This window comes from Pleurodeles waltl, chromosome 4_2 (genome assembly GCF_031143425.1).
Source record: "Pleurodeles waltl isolate 20211129_DDA chromosome 4_2, aPleWal1.hap1.20221129, whole genome shotgun sequence".
In the NCBI taxonomy this organism is placed as follows: Eukaryota; Metazoa; Chordata; class Amphibia; order Caudata; family Salamandridae; genus Pleurodeles; species Pleurodeles waltl.
The window spans coordinates 1,062,335,355-1,062,348,713 of NC_090443.1; the positions used below are offsets into that span (position 1 = coordinate 1,062,335,355).

Here is a 13,359-nt window from a genome sequence, read left to right on the forward strand (position 1 = left end):
TAGATGAGCAGGAAGACAAGAGCAGGGAGTATTTGTAGTTCCGGCTCCATGGTGCCCTCCTTCCTCGTGGAGTGTGTAGAGGTGAGCGTTTTCCCTTTGAAATGGCTGTTTCCACCGTGTTTTTATCCACGGTGAATCCGCCCCGGAAAAGGTGGCGGATTGGCAGGTTGTGATACTGTGGGCAGTACATTGTCTTCCGCCTGTCTGTTGGAGGTGACCGCCGAGCTGCTTGTCTGTACCGCCGTGGCGGTCGGAGTGTTAAGGTGGCTGTCTATGTTGGTGGTTTCCTCCACGGTCATAATTCCCTTTTTTTGTCCCCCGGCCTGTTTGCGGTATTACCGCAGCTTTAACACCGTCCGCCAGGGTTGTAATGACCACCTAAGTACTTTCCATAATACAGTCCACACCGTTTCTACATGTTTCTTTGAAATCACAATACTCTCATCCGCTTTATATTTGTTCTCTGCCTTAATGAAGATATGACATTAACATTTTGTGAATGCACCCTATGATTGAATGATACATTTTCTTGACAGGAAACTACATGGAAGTGTGGAACGAGAGTCGAGTGACCGAGTTCACTTTCATGGGATTCTGTGGTCTCGGACAGTGTCAGCGTTCCCTCTTTTGGGTCTTCTTCATTATCTACATGACCACCTTGTCTGGTAACCTTATGATCTTTAACATTATTTGCATTGACGTCCACCTTCATGAGATGCCCATGTATTTCTTTCTCGCCAACCTCTCGTTTTTGGACATCTGTTACACCTCTGCCATCATGCCTAAGACACTGGCCAACCTTTGGGCACAGACCAATACCATATCTCACGATGGTTGCCTGGTGCAAATGTTCTTCTTTGTTTTGTGTACTGGGGCCGAGTGCATCCTCCTGACACTGATGGCGTATGACCGCTATGTTGCTGTTTGCCACCCTTTGCGATATACAACAATCCTCAGTCATAGAGTTTGCGTACTTATTGCTGTTAGCTCTTGGATTGGCGGAATCCTAAATTCATTGTTACACACCACGATGACTGCGCGTCTGTCCTTCTGTGGACCTCATGAAATCCAACACTACTTCTGTGATGTGCCACCCCTGATCCATCTCTCCTGTAGTGACACCTACACAAACAATGTTCTGCTGTTTGTCATCAGCATGTTTCTTGGTCTTGGCCCCTGTGTGTGCATAATCACATCTTATGCCCGGATCCTCTCCGCCGTTATGAAGATACAGTCCTCAGTAGGGAGGAGTAAAGCATTCTCCACCTGCAGCTCCCACCTGATTGTTGTCATTTTGTTTTATGCCACTGGCTTTTTTATATATGTGCACCCCTTCTTGAGCTCATCACGTAGCACTGATGTAGTGGTCTCTGTGTTTTACAGCATCATCACTCCCATGATAAACCCCATGATCTATTGCTTCCGGAACAAAGAGGTGAAGGAATCTTTGAGGAAGGCGATGCAGAAAAGGCATGGCTTGAGAGCAGGGTTGAGTACCAGTGTGTGGGTGAAGTGATGTGTGCTGAGATGGTCAGTTTGCACATATCCCAAACTGGAGAGTGGACAACCAACCATGCAACAAAATAACCAGCTGTTCCCTCCGACTTAAGTAGCGATACACAACATACAGCACGAGGATCATTTTCAAGCCACAACTCAACTTATTCATCCCACTCCACTAACATAAACCAGCATTACACACTGTACTGGTACCAACAATGCTAGCGTTTACAGAATGATATGAGAGCTCTGATGCTTTACAGCTGAAGTCCTTCAAGTTGTATTTTTCTTGATAAAAGGGTACACAGGCCGCATTATATATTTCTCTTAATTCCCTTTAATTGTAAGACTTCTATGAGGTTTGAATAAACAAAGGGGTGAATGAATTCATGTACATATTTAAAAAATCAATGGTGTTATTTTATTAATGTAAAATGAATGCAAATACCACGTATAACTTTTTCACACAGCCTTCACCACGCAGATGCCTTTACCATGCATGCCTTTAACACGCATAGTAAGTATATGCAAAGTAAGTAAAAATAATTTTTATTTTTAATATATATATATTTTTAAATATTTTGTATTTTAAATAAATGGATTTATATTTTTGCATGGGGATCCTCCCAAAAACTAGATATAACAATGGTTAAAGCAGCCCCCCCAGAGCCTCTTTGGACCCCAGGAATCCCATTTCCCAAGGCCAAATTTGAGGAGGGCGGCCACGTACCCCTCCCCTTCTTCTGCCTTAAAAGGTCCCAGGGACCCATCCCTCGGGCCGTAACACAACTTTAAAGAGGAGAGGGAGACAGTAGTTTCCCTGCCCACAACAGCAGAGGCAGGGAAACATATGCAGGAGCATTTTTAAATCTCCCACTAGGCAGGAGCAAACATGCCTTCCCTGCCTGCAGCAGCACAAAGTGGTAAGGCATATGTGCTCCCACCTAGTGTGAGATTTAAACATGCTCCAGCTAGGTGGGAGCAGACTTCTGTTTCCCTGCCTGCATTTCTGCCTGCAGGGAAATAGACATTGCTCCCACCCGGATGGAGCAAACATAAACATCTGCTCCCTCAGGGCGGGAGTAAAGCCTGCTCCAGCACTATGCAGAGAGCTGGCTGGGGCTGCAGTGGCTATCCTTCCACAGCCACCAACTTGGGGTTTGAGGGTGCCCCGGGTGGGCACCAAGGCACCCAACTCTGGTCCAGAGGAGATGGGTCCTAGAGGACAAAGAAGGCTCAGAGATGGGGGTTGCATGGCCACCCTGCCCTTTAAAATTGCATTTGGTCCCTGGGGATGGAGTCCGTGGGGCTTATCAAGGCTTGGGAATTGGGGCCATGTGCCCCCACCCCTAATTAATAGAATTTGCCTCTAGAGAATGGGGTGTCTGTAGCTTTTTAATGCTAAGTGAGGGCGTCACCTTCACTCTCCTGTATTATTGATGGTTGAGCCCGGAAGATGGGGGTCCACAAGGCCCATTTGGTTGAGAGTGGAGGTCACATGCTGCCTCCCCAACTGGTTTTGGCCTGGGGGATGGGTTCCTCTGGGCCTGCTAATACTAGGGGCATATGTCCCCTGCCCTATTATTGTTCTTTGGCGTTGGGCAGATGGGGTCCCAGTGCCCCATTTTGCCTCGGGAGGGAAGCCACATGCCTTTTTCCATAAAATGTTTGTTTTTGGCCATGGGTCCTCGTATTTCTGTGGGAAGGGGCCATGCACCCCCCTCCTCTAATGTAAAAAGATTTTGCCCCAGGGCATGGGGTCCCTGGGGCCTCTTAAGGCTCGGGGAGGGGGCCATGCCCCCTCCTCCCCTATAATTAGTGTTTGGCCCAGGGGGATGGGCCCCAAGTGCCCATTTGGGCTCTGGATGGGAGCTATGCACCTCCTTCCCTAATAGAAATGTTTTTGGCCCAGGGTGATTAGGTCCTAAGGAAAATAGTGGCTTGGTAATGGGACTGCCTGACTCCCTCCCCTCCCCCCCCTCAGCAGGGAGCTGTCTGCCTGCGTCCAACCACACGTTGCAAAGCTAATGGCTGTGCATGGCTGGGGTTGGTATGCCCATGGAGGGTTGTTTGTAGGGCTTGACCACGGGCCAGGCCCAGTGGCCAATAGCACATGGCTAAAATCTGTGCAAGGTATGGACTTGCTTTCTTGGGAGCAGTTGACTGCTTGATCTGGCCTGTAGCGAGGACAGTGTGCAGCAGGGGAATGGCTTTGCGTGTGGTAATCTAATATTATGTTAAGTTAAACAATCCTAGAAAATCACTGAATAAAATAATGTTTTGATTGACATTATAGTCAGATATTATAATTATATCTTAATTTACATTAAAAAAACGTTAGGAATTCAGTGGAAAAAGCCAAAGATTAAAGAGCATTATAGTTAAGTGAAAATTTCAGTGCCAGTGTGTGTTTTGAATACAAAAACTACAGTAATTCACCTGTTATATTGAAAAGAGCTAACTATAACTTGCAACCACGCCATGTACTGCTTATGACCTCACATGTTACATCACACATGACATGTTCTATGACATCATTTATGACATCACTGATAGCATCTCAAATTAAATCATTGATGACATCAGTGATGGTCATCAAGCTACTTTTGTACACATTACTCTATAAATGAGTATGGCATTAGAAGTGTGAAAGTAGAAAGTAGGTCACAGCAATATGAAGCATTATGGCCATTACATGTACAACCCCTTAGGTGAAACGATCTTGTGATTTGTGCAAAATTGACGCTATGCAATTCTCTTCATGGGTAACTGAGCTCATGGTGACAATCTACAACGCATAGATGGGTGACCCCTACTGCACACAGTGTATGAAACTATTCAGAGAAAACTAAGGGCATGTTACCAGCCCCTAGCGCTGCCTTAGCACCGCCGTGGCATCATTTATTTGATGCTAGGGCAGAGCTAAACAGGCCCTCACCCTGCACCATAATTTCAAAGTGGCGCAATGCTAGCATTGCACCACTTTGTAACCCCTTGTGCCACATTATACCTGTGCCAGGTATAATGTATGGAAGGGGGGGGCGTTCACGCGCAGGGAGTCCCTAAAACATGGCACAGTGAAATGTACAAGATTCCACTGAACCATTCTAGCATCATTTGTTAACGCATGCCCAGGGCAGGTATTAAAGTGTCGCTAGTGCTTTATCCTATGTGCCTCCTTGAGCTTTGCTGGACTAGTGTCAAAAATGTTTGGCACTAGTCCAGGAAAGCACTACAATAGCATAAAAAATGTTGACACTATTGTGCTAACGTGCGCCATGGTGCACTGTATTGTAAATACAGTGCTATCATGGTGACTTTAGTGGGGCTAACGACTACGCAAGGAAACTGGTGCTTTGGAGCTGATGCAACAGTTACATGTTATTATGCCCCTAAGGGCCTCATTTACATGAATCTGACACATCAGCATTGATGCGTCAGATTTGTTGCACCTGCCACAAATGTCCTGACAATGCCATGGATGTGCTATAGTTAGAGTTCCATGATGCAAGTTTTCACGGATGCACCAGAAATTAAGAACCATCTGTTGGCGCTAAAGTGACGCATTGCTCAAGTTACGTCGTAAAACTGACGCAACTCCAGCAATGCGTCAGAAGATAGGGGAGAGTCCAATGTTGAAAGCTGTGTGTCACACCTTACGCATGGTCTGAGCAGGTGTAACAATTTTGACGCAGTCAAGTTGCAAAGTGACTCAGTGAAAAGTTGTACATTTCACTTATCAGTTCAGCGTGGCTTTAACTTACACCTTGTGCCAGGTCCAGTTACCCCTTATTAGTGTAGAAGAGGTGTTTCTAGCAGCTTAGGCTGATAGAAGGTAGCTATGGCAAAGCAGCTTAGGCTGAACTAGGAGACATGTAAAGCACCTACTATACCACTTGTGTCATATGCACAATATCATAAGAAAACACAATACACAGAGTTACTAAAAATAAAGGTACTTTATTTTTATGATAATATGCCAAAAGTATCTCAGTGAGTACCCTCAGTATGAGGATAAGTTATATACACAAGATATATGTGCACAAACCAAAATTAGGTAAGTAATAGCCATAAAAGTAATGCAAACAGTGTAGAATCACAATAGATTGCAATAGGAGCACCTAGGTAAAGGGGCAACACAAACCATATACTCCAAAAGTGGAATGTGAACCACGAATGGACCCCAAACCTATGTGAGCTTGTAGAGGGTCGCTGGGACTGTAAGAAAACAGTGAGGGTTAAAAAAAATAGCCCACACCAAGACCCTGAAAGGTAGGTGTAAAGTGCACCTACTACCCCCAGAGAGCACAGAAGTCGTGATAGGGGGATTCTGCAGGAAGAACAAACACCAGCAATGCAACAACAGTGGATGTCTGGACCTGAGTATCTGTAAGACAAGGGGACCAAGTCCAATAGTCACAACAGTGTCGAGAGTGGGCAGGAGCCCAGGAAATGCCAGCTGAAGATACAAGAAAGCTGCCACCTGTTGGAAGAAGCTTGGAGTTCTGCAAGAAAGAAGAGGACTAGGGACTTCTCCTTTGGAAGACAGATGTCCCACGTCGCGATGAAGCTTGCAGAGGTATTCCCACGCAGAAAGACCACAAACAAGCCTTGCTAGCTGCAAGGGTGGCATTAGAGGTTTTTGGGTGCTGCTGTGGCCCAGGAGGGACCAGGATGTCGCCACTTGGAGGAGGAGACAGAGGGGGCAACCAGCAACTCAGGGAGCCATAACAGAAGCAGGCAGCACCCGCAAAAAGTACCTGAAAAGGCACTTGGAAGGAAAGTGAACTGGAGTCCACGCGAAGTCACAAAAGGGAGTCCCATGACGCCGGAGGACAACTCAGAAGGTTGTGCACTGCAGGAAGGAGTGCCGGGGACCCAGGCTTGGCTGTGCACAAAGAAAATCCTGGAAGAGTGCACAGGAGCCGGAGCAGCTGCAAATCACACGGTTCCCAGCAATGCAGTCTAGCAAGGGGAGGCAAGGACTTACCTCCACCAAACTTGGACTGAAGAGTCACTGGACTATGGGAGTCACTGGGACAGAGTTGCTGAGTTACAGGGACCACGCTACCACACTCGTCAGGATAAGAGGGGACCCAGAGGACCAGTGTTGCGGACTTTTGGCGCCTGCGTGAGCAGGGGGAAGATTCTGTCGACCCACAGGAGATTTCTTCGGTGCTTCTGGTGCAGGGTGAAGGCAGGCTACCCCCAGAGCATGCACCACCTGGAAACAGTCGAGAAAGCCGGCAATGTTGCTAGTAGTCATCTTGCTACTTTGTTGCAGTTTTGCAGGCATCCTGAGCAGTCAGCGGTCGATCCTTTGGCAGAAGGTGAAGAGAGAGATACAGAGGAACTCTGATGAGCTCTTTCATTCGTTATCTAAAGAATTCCCCAAAGCAGAGACCCTAAATAGCCAGAAAAGGAGGTTTGGCTACTTAGGACAGAGGATAGGCTATCAACACAGGTAAGAGCCTATCGGGAGGAGTCTCTGACGTCACCTGCTGGCACTGGCCACTCAGAGCAGTCCAGTGTGCCAGCAGCACCTCTGTTTCAAAGATGGCAGAGGTCTGGAGCACACTGGAGGAGCACTGGGCACCTCCCCTGGGAGGTGCAGGTCAGAGGAGAGTTCACTCCCCTTTCCTTTGTCCAGTTTCACGCCAGAGCAGGGCTGGGGGATCCCTGGCTTATGCAGAGATGGGCACCATCTGTGCCCCTCAAAGCATTTCCAGAGGCTGGGGGAGGCTACTCCTCCTCAGCCCTGACACCTTTTTCCAAAGGGAGAGGGTGTAACACCCTCTCTCTGAGGAAGTCCTTTTTTCTGCCTTCCTGGGCCAGGCCTGGCTGGACCCCAGGAGGGTAGAAACCTGTCTGAGGGGTTGGCAGCAGCTGCAGTGAAACCCTGGGAAAGGTTGTTTGGCAGTACCCGGGTCTGTGCTAGAGACTCGGGGGATCATGGAATTGTCTCCCCAATGCCAGAATGGCATTGGGGTGACAATTCCATGATCTTAGACATGATACATGGCCATATTCGGAGTTACCATTGTGAAGCTACACATAGGTAGTGACCTATGTGTAGGGCACGCGTGTAATGGTGTCCCCGCACTCACAAAGTCTGGGGAATTTGCCCTGAACAATGTGGGGGCACCTTGGCTAGTGCCAGGGTGCCCACACACTAAGTAACTTAGCACCCAACCTTTACCAGGTAAAGGTTAGACATATAGGTGACTTATAAGTTACTTAAGTGCAGTGGTAAATGGCTGTGAAATAACGTGGACGTTATTTCACTCAGGCTGCAGTGGCAGGCCTGTGTAAGAATTGTCAGAGCTCCCTATGGGTGGCAAAAGAAATGCTGCAGCCCATAGTGATCTCCTGGAACCCCAATATCCTGGGTACCTCATTACCATATACTAGGGAATTATAAGGGTGTTCCAGTATGCCAATGAGAATTGGTGAAATTGGTCACTAGCCTGTTAGTGACAATTTGTAAAGAGAGAGCATAACCACTGAGGTTCTGGTTGGCAGAGCCTCAGTGAGACAGTTAGGCATCACACAGGGAACACATACATATAGGCCACAAACTTATGAGCACTGGGGTCCTGACTAGCAGGGTCCCAGTGACACATAACAAACATACTGAAAACATAGGGTTTTCACTATGAGCACTGGGCCCTGGCTAGCAGGATCCCAGTGAGACAGTGAAAACACTCTGACATACACTCACAAACAGGCCAAAAGTGGGGGTAACAAGGCTAGAAAGAGGCTACTTTCTCACACAACCCCCCCCCAAACGAAGGACAATAAGGCTAACCTTGGCCAGTTGAGACTTTATTGTCTAAGTGGTGATAAGTAGTGAGTAGCTCTGCAATAGACTGGTTACTCCCTTTATCATCCACTATATGGTTACTTCCCTGTGGGGATGTAAACCACCCTGATTGAAGTTTTTTAGCTAAGCAACAATGTGAAGATATATTTTCAGAGTTTCTATCAGTACGTTTTAGTTTAGAGCAGTGGCAATTGTCCACTGAACCTATTTCTAGTGATTAGAATGCCAGACAGGGATGCTGTCCTAAGTGTTGTGAGGTAGTGCAGGGTTTCTGCACTAACGTTTCTCTGGGAGGGTTGGAGGGATGCTCCATGTTAACTAAAATGGTGCTCTTTTTCTCACCAATATTAGTTATGCCACAGAGAGGTACTTCCACCTCAGGGAGTACAGCTATGCCAGCTGATGATTACCTTGGAACAGGTGCCACCCCAGGAGAGGTTTCTACCACCACAGGAATGGAATCCTGAATGGTAGGGTGGTTAGGGGATACTGTGATACCCTTTTTACCTGTTGTTGAAGAGTTATCCTGAGTTTTCAGGCCTTCTCTACTTTGCTTTTTCATTTCAGTAGAAATGAGAGGGAACAATTCCTCAGGGATACCCAGCATGGCTGCATGGGTATAAAACTCTACATCAGCCCAACCTGAGGCCTCTAAGTCATTACCTAAGACACAGTGTACAGGTAAGCTAGGTGACACTACCACCTGCTTAGGGCCAGTAACTCCACCCCAACTAAGCTGAACTATAGCTAAGGGAAGAAACTCAGTGGAGTTATGGACATCAATAATCTTATACTGTTGTCCAATGATGTGTTGTTCAGGAGACACTAGGTTTTCAGTCACCAAAGTGATACTGGCACCTGTGTTCCTGTAGGCCTGGGCCTCAACACCATTTATTGAAACTGTCTGCCTGTACTTATCCATTGTAAGGGGACAAGCAGCCAGTGTGGCAAGGCCAATGCCACTAGGTGTGACAGAAACTGTCTTGGGACTGACTACCCCAGTTTCTATGATGGACCCATAAGTGAACCCAACTACACCCTTAGCTTGACTGTTGCCAGCAGTCCCACCACTAGTACCACTACTGCTAGAGGCACTAGAGCTTGATGTATCAGTGGTGGTAGGCTCAGGGGCTTTACCTGGACAGGACTAGATATTGGTGCAACAAATAAGACACACAGTTATTAAGAATATGCTCTCTCAGGATCAAGTTATACAGGCTTTCATGGTCAGAAACTTTACTGCCATGTAAACCACCCCTCCAAGGCCTTCACTGAATGGTCAACAAAGTCTACACAGTCTTGTGAAGACTCTTTTTTGGTTTCTCTGAACTTAATCCTGTATTGTTCACTGGTTAAGCCAAATCCATGAAAGAGTGCATTCTTCAAAACTGTAAAATTATTGGCATCACTTTCCTTCACAGTAAGGAGCCTATCCCTACCCTTTCCACTGAAAGATAGCCATAGGATAGCAGCCCCCTGCCTTTGAGGGACCCCCTGTACAACACAGGCCCACACAAGTGCAGCAAACCACTTGTTAGTGTCATCCCCTAAGGGGGAACTATCTTATGCAGATTCCTAGAATCATGCTCTTTCACAGGATTACTATCTGTAATACTGCTGCTGCCACCATGGGGTCCAAACCCCAACCTCTGTCTTTCTTTTTCTAAGTCTAAAGATTCCCTGTCTAGAGCCAGCTGTTGCTGTTTAAGCTTCAGCCTGGACTCTTCCACTCTCAATCTATTGAGCTCCCTTTCTAACATTCTGTCATCAGGGTGGGTGGGTTGGGCATGCTTTGACACAGAAGAATGATGTGAATGAGGGTGAAATGTCCCTAACAGTTGGCACTCTAACAACCTGACCTGCAGGAATAACATCCCTACTGTGATGAGAACTCACATTAGTACCAGTTATGCTAGGTGGTCTGCTAAGGGACAGATTGGGAAGGATACCATCTAACATTCTTACTGGGGGTGCCCCAGAATCAGAGTGTGAACCATCTCCTAACTTCTCAACAGATGTGCCAGCTAAGGCCTTATCATTTTCAATGAACATGTTAATTAACAGTTGTAGGAAAGTACCATCTTGCCTGGCATGTTACCCCCATTTTTCACTGTATATTAGTTGTATGTGTCACTGGGACCCTGTTCACCAGGGCCCCAGTGCTCATAAGTGTGCCTGAATGTGTTACCTGTGTAGTGACTAACTGTCTCACTGAGGCTCTGCTTATCAGAACCTCAGTGGTTATGCTCTCTCATTTCTTTCAAATTGTCACTAACAGGCTAGTGACCAATTTTACCAATTTACATTGGCTTACTGGAACACCCTTATAATTCCCTAGTATATGGTACTGAGATACCCAGGGTACTGGGGTTCCAGGAGATCCCTATGGGCTGCAGCATTTCTTTTGCCACCCATAGGGAGCTCTGACAATTCTTACACAGGCCTGCCACTGCAGCCTGAGTGAAATAACGTCCACGTTATTTCACAGCCATTTTACACTGCACTTAAGTAACTTATAAGTCACCTATATGTCTAACCTTTACCTGGTAAAGGTTAGGTGCAAAGTTACTTAGTGTGAGGGCACCCTGGCACTAGCCAAGGTTCCCCCACATTGTTCAGAGCCAATCCTCTGAACTTTGTGATTGCGGGGACACCATTACACGCGTGCACTACATATAGGTCAATACCTATATGTAGCTTCACAATGGTAACTCCGAATATGGCCATGTAACATGTCTAAGATCATGGAATTGCCCCCTCTATGCCATCCTGGCATTGTTGGCACAATTCGATGATCCCAGTGGTCTGTAGCACAGACCCTGGTACTGCCAAACTGCCTTTCCTGGGGTTTCACTGCAGCTGCTGCTGCTGCCAACCCCTCAGACAGGTTTCTGCCCCCCTGGGGTCAAGCCAGGCTTGTCCCAGGATGGCAGAACAAAGGACTTCCTCTGAGAGAGGGTGTTACACCCTCTCCCTTTGGAAAATGGTGTGAAGGCAGGGGAGGGATAGCCTCCCCCAGCCTCTGGAAATGCTTTCTTGGGCACAGATGTGCCCAATTCTGCATAAGCCAGTCTACACTGGTTCAGGGACCCCTTAGCCCTGCTCTGGCGCGAAACTGGACAAAGGAAAGGGGAGTGACCACTCCCCTGACCTGCACCTCCCCTGGGAGGTGTCCAGAGCTCCTCCAGTGTGCTCCAGACCTCTGCCATCTTGGAAACAGAGGTGCTGCTGGCACACTGGACTGCTCTGAGTGGCCAGTGCCACCAGGTGACGTCAGAGACTCCTTCTGATAGGCTCCTTCAGGTGTTAGTAGCCTATCCTCTCTCCTAGGTAGCCAAACCCTCTTTTCTGGCTATTTAGGGTCTCTGTCTCTGGGGAAACTTTAGATAACGAATGCAAGAGCTCATCAGAGTTCCTCTGCATCTCTCTCTTCACCTTCTGCCAAGGAATCGACTGCTGACCGCGCTGGAAGCCTGCAACACTGCAACAAAGTAGCAAAGACGACTACTGCAACTCTGTAACGCTGATCCTGCCGCCTTCTCGACTGTTTTCCTGGTGGTGCATGCTGTGGGGGTAGTCTGCCTCCTCTCTGCACTAGAAGCTCCGAAGAAATCTCCCGTGGGTCGACGGAATCTTCCCCCTGCAACCGCAGGCACCAAAAAGCTGCATTACCGGTCCCTTGGGTCTCCTCTCAGCCCGACGAGCGAGGTCCCTCGAATCCAGCAACTGTGTCTAAGTGACTCCCACAGTCCAGTGACTCTTCAGTCCAAGTTTGGTGGAGGTAAGTCCTTGCCTCACCTCGCTAGACTGCATTGCTGGGAACCGCGACTTTTGCAGCTACTCCGGCCCCTGTGCACTTCCGGCGGAAATCCTTTGTGCACAGCCAAGCCTGGGTCCACGGCACTCTAACCTGCATTGCACGACTTTCTAAGTTGGTCTCCGGCGACGTGGGACTTCTTTGTGTAACTTCGGGTGAGCACCGTTTCACGCATACTCGTAGTGCCTGTTTCTGGCACTTCTCCGGGAGCTACCTGCTGTTGAGAGGGCTCATTGTCTTGCTCTACGTCCCCTCTACCTCCTGGTCCAATTTGCGACCTCCTGGTCCTTCCTGGGCCACAGCAGCGTCCAAAAACGGTAACCGCACGATTTGCAACTAGCAAGGCTTGTTGGCATTCTTTCGGCGGGAAAACATTTCTGCACGACTCTCCACGGCGAGAGGGATCCGTCCACCAATGGGGAAGTCTCTAGCCCTTTTCGTTCTTGCAGAAACCTCAGCTTCTTCTGTCCAGTAGAAGCTTCTTTGCATCCACAGCTGGCATTTCCTGGGCATATGCCCATCTCCGACTCGCTTGTGACTTTTGGACTTGGTCCCCTTGTTCCACAGGTACCCTAGATTGGAAATCCACAGTTGTTGCATTGTTGGTTTGTGTCTTTCCTGCATTATTCCTCTATCACGACTTCTTTGTCTTCTGGGGAACTTTAGTGCACTTTGCACTCACTTTTCAGGGTCTTGGGGAAGGCTAATTTTCTAACTCTCACTATTTTCTAATAGTCCCAGCGACCCTCTACAAGGTCACATAGGTTTGGGGTCCATTTGTGGTTCGCATTCCACTTTTGGAGTCTATGGTTTGTGTTGCCCCTATCCCTATGTGTCCCCATTGCATCCTATTGTAACTATACATTGTTTGCACTGTTTTCTAAGACTATACTGCATATTTTTGGTATTGTGTACATATAACTTGTGTATATTTGCTATCCTCTCACTGAGGGTACACTCTAAGATACTTTGGCATATTGTCATAAAAAGAAAGTACCTTTATTTTTAGTATAACTGTGCATTGTGTTTTCTTATGATATTGTGCAAGTGACACTTGTGGTACTGTAGTAGCTTCACACGTCTCCTAGTTCAGCCTAAGCTGCTCTGCTAAGCTACCATTATCTATCAGCCTAAGCTGCTAGACACCCTATACACTAATAAGGGATAACTGGGCCTGGTGCAAGGTGCAAGTACCCCTTGGTACTCACTACAAGCCAGT

General features: G+C 47.6%; 1 protein-coding gene across 1 annotated transcript; it reads left to right on the top strand.

Annotated features, from left to right (window-relative positions):
- The first annotated feature begins 544 nt into the window (after nucleotides 1–544).
- LOC138294050 (olfactory receptor 5V1-like) lies at nucleotides 545–1,516 on the top strand. Its single transcript, XM_069233298.1, has one exon. The coding sequence runs from the start codon at nucleotides 545–547 to the stop codon at nucleotides 1,514–1,516; it is 972 nt and encodes a 323-aa protein (XP_069089399.1).
- Nucleotides 1,517–13,359: the final 11,843 nt, after the last annotated feature.

What these genes read in the sequence shown, in the direction of transcription:
- LOC138294050 (XM_069233298.1), top strand. Translation starts at nt 545, where the DNA reads ATGGAAGTGTGGAACGAGAGTCGAGTGACCGAGTTCACTTTCATGGGA.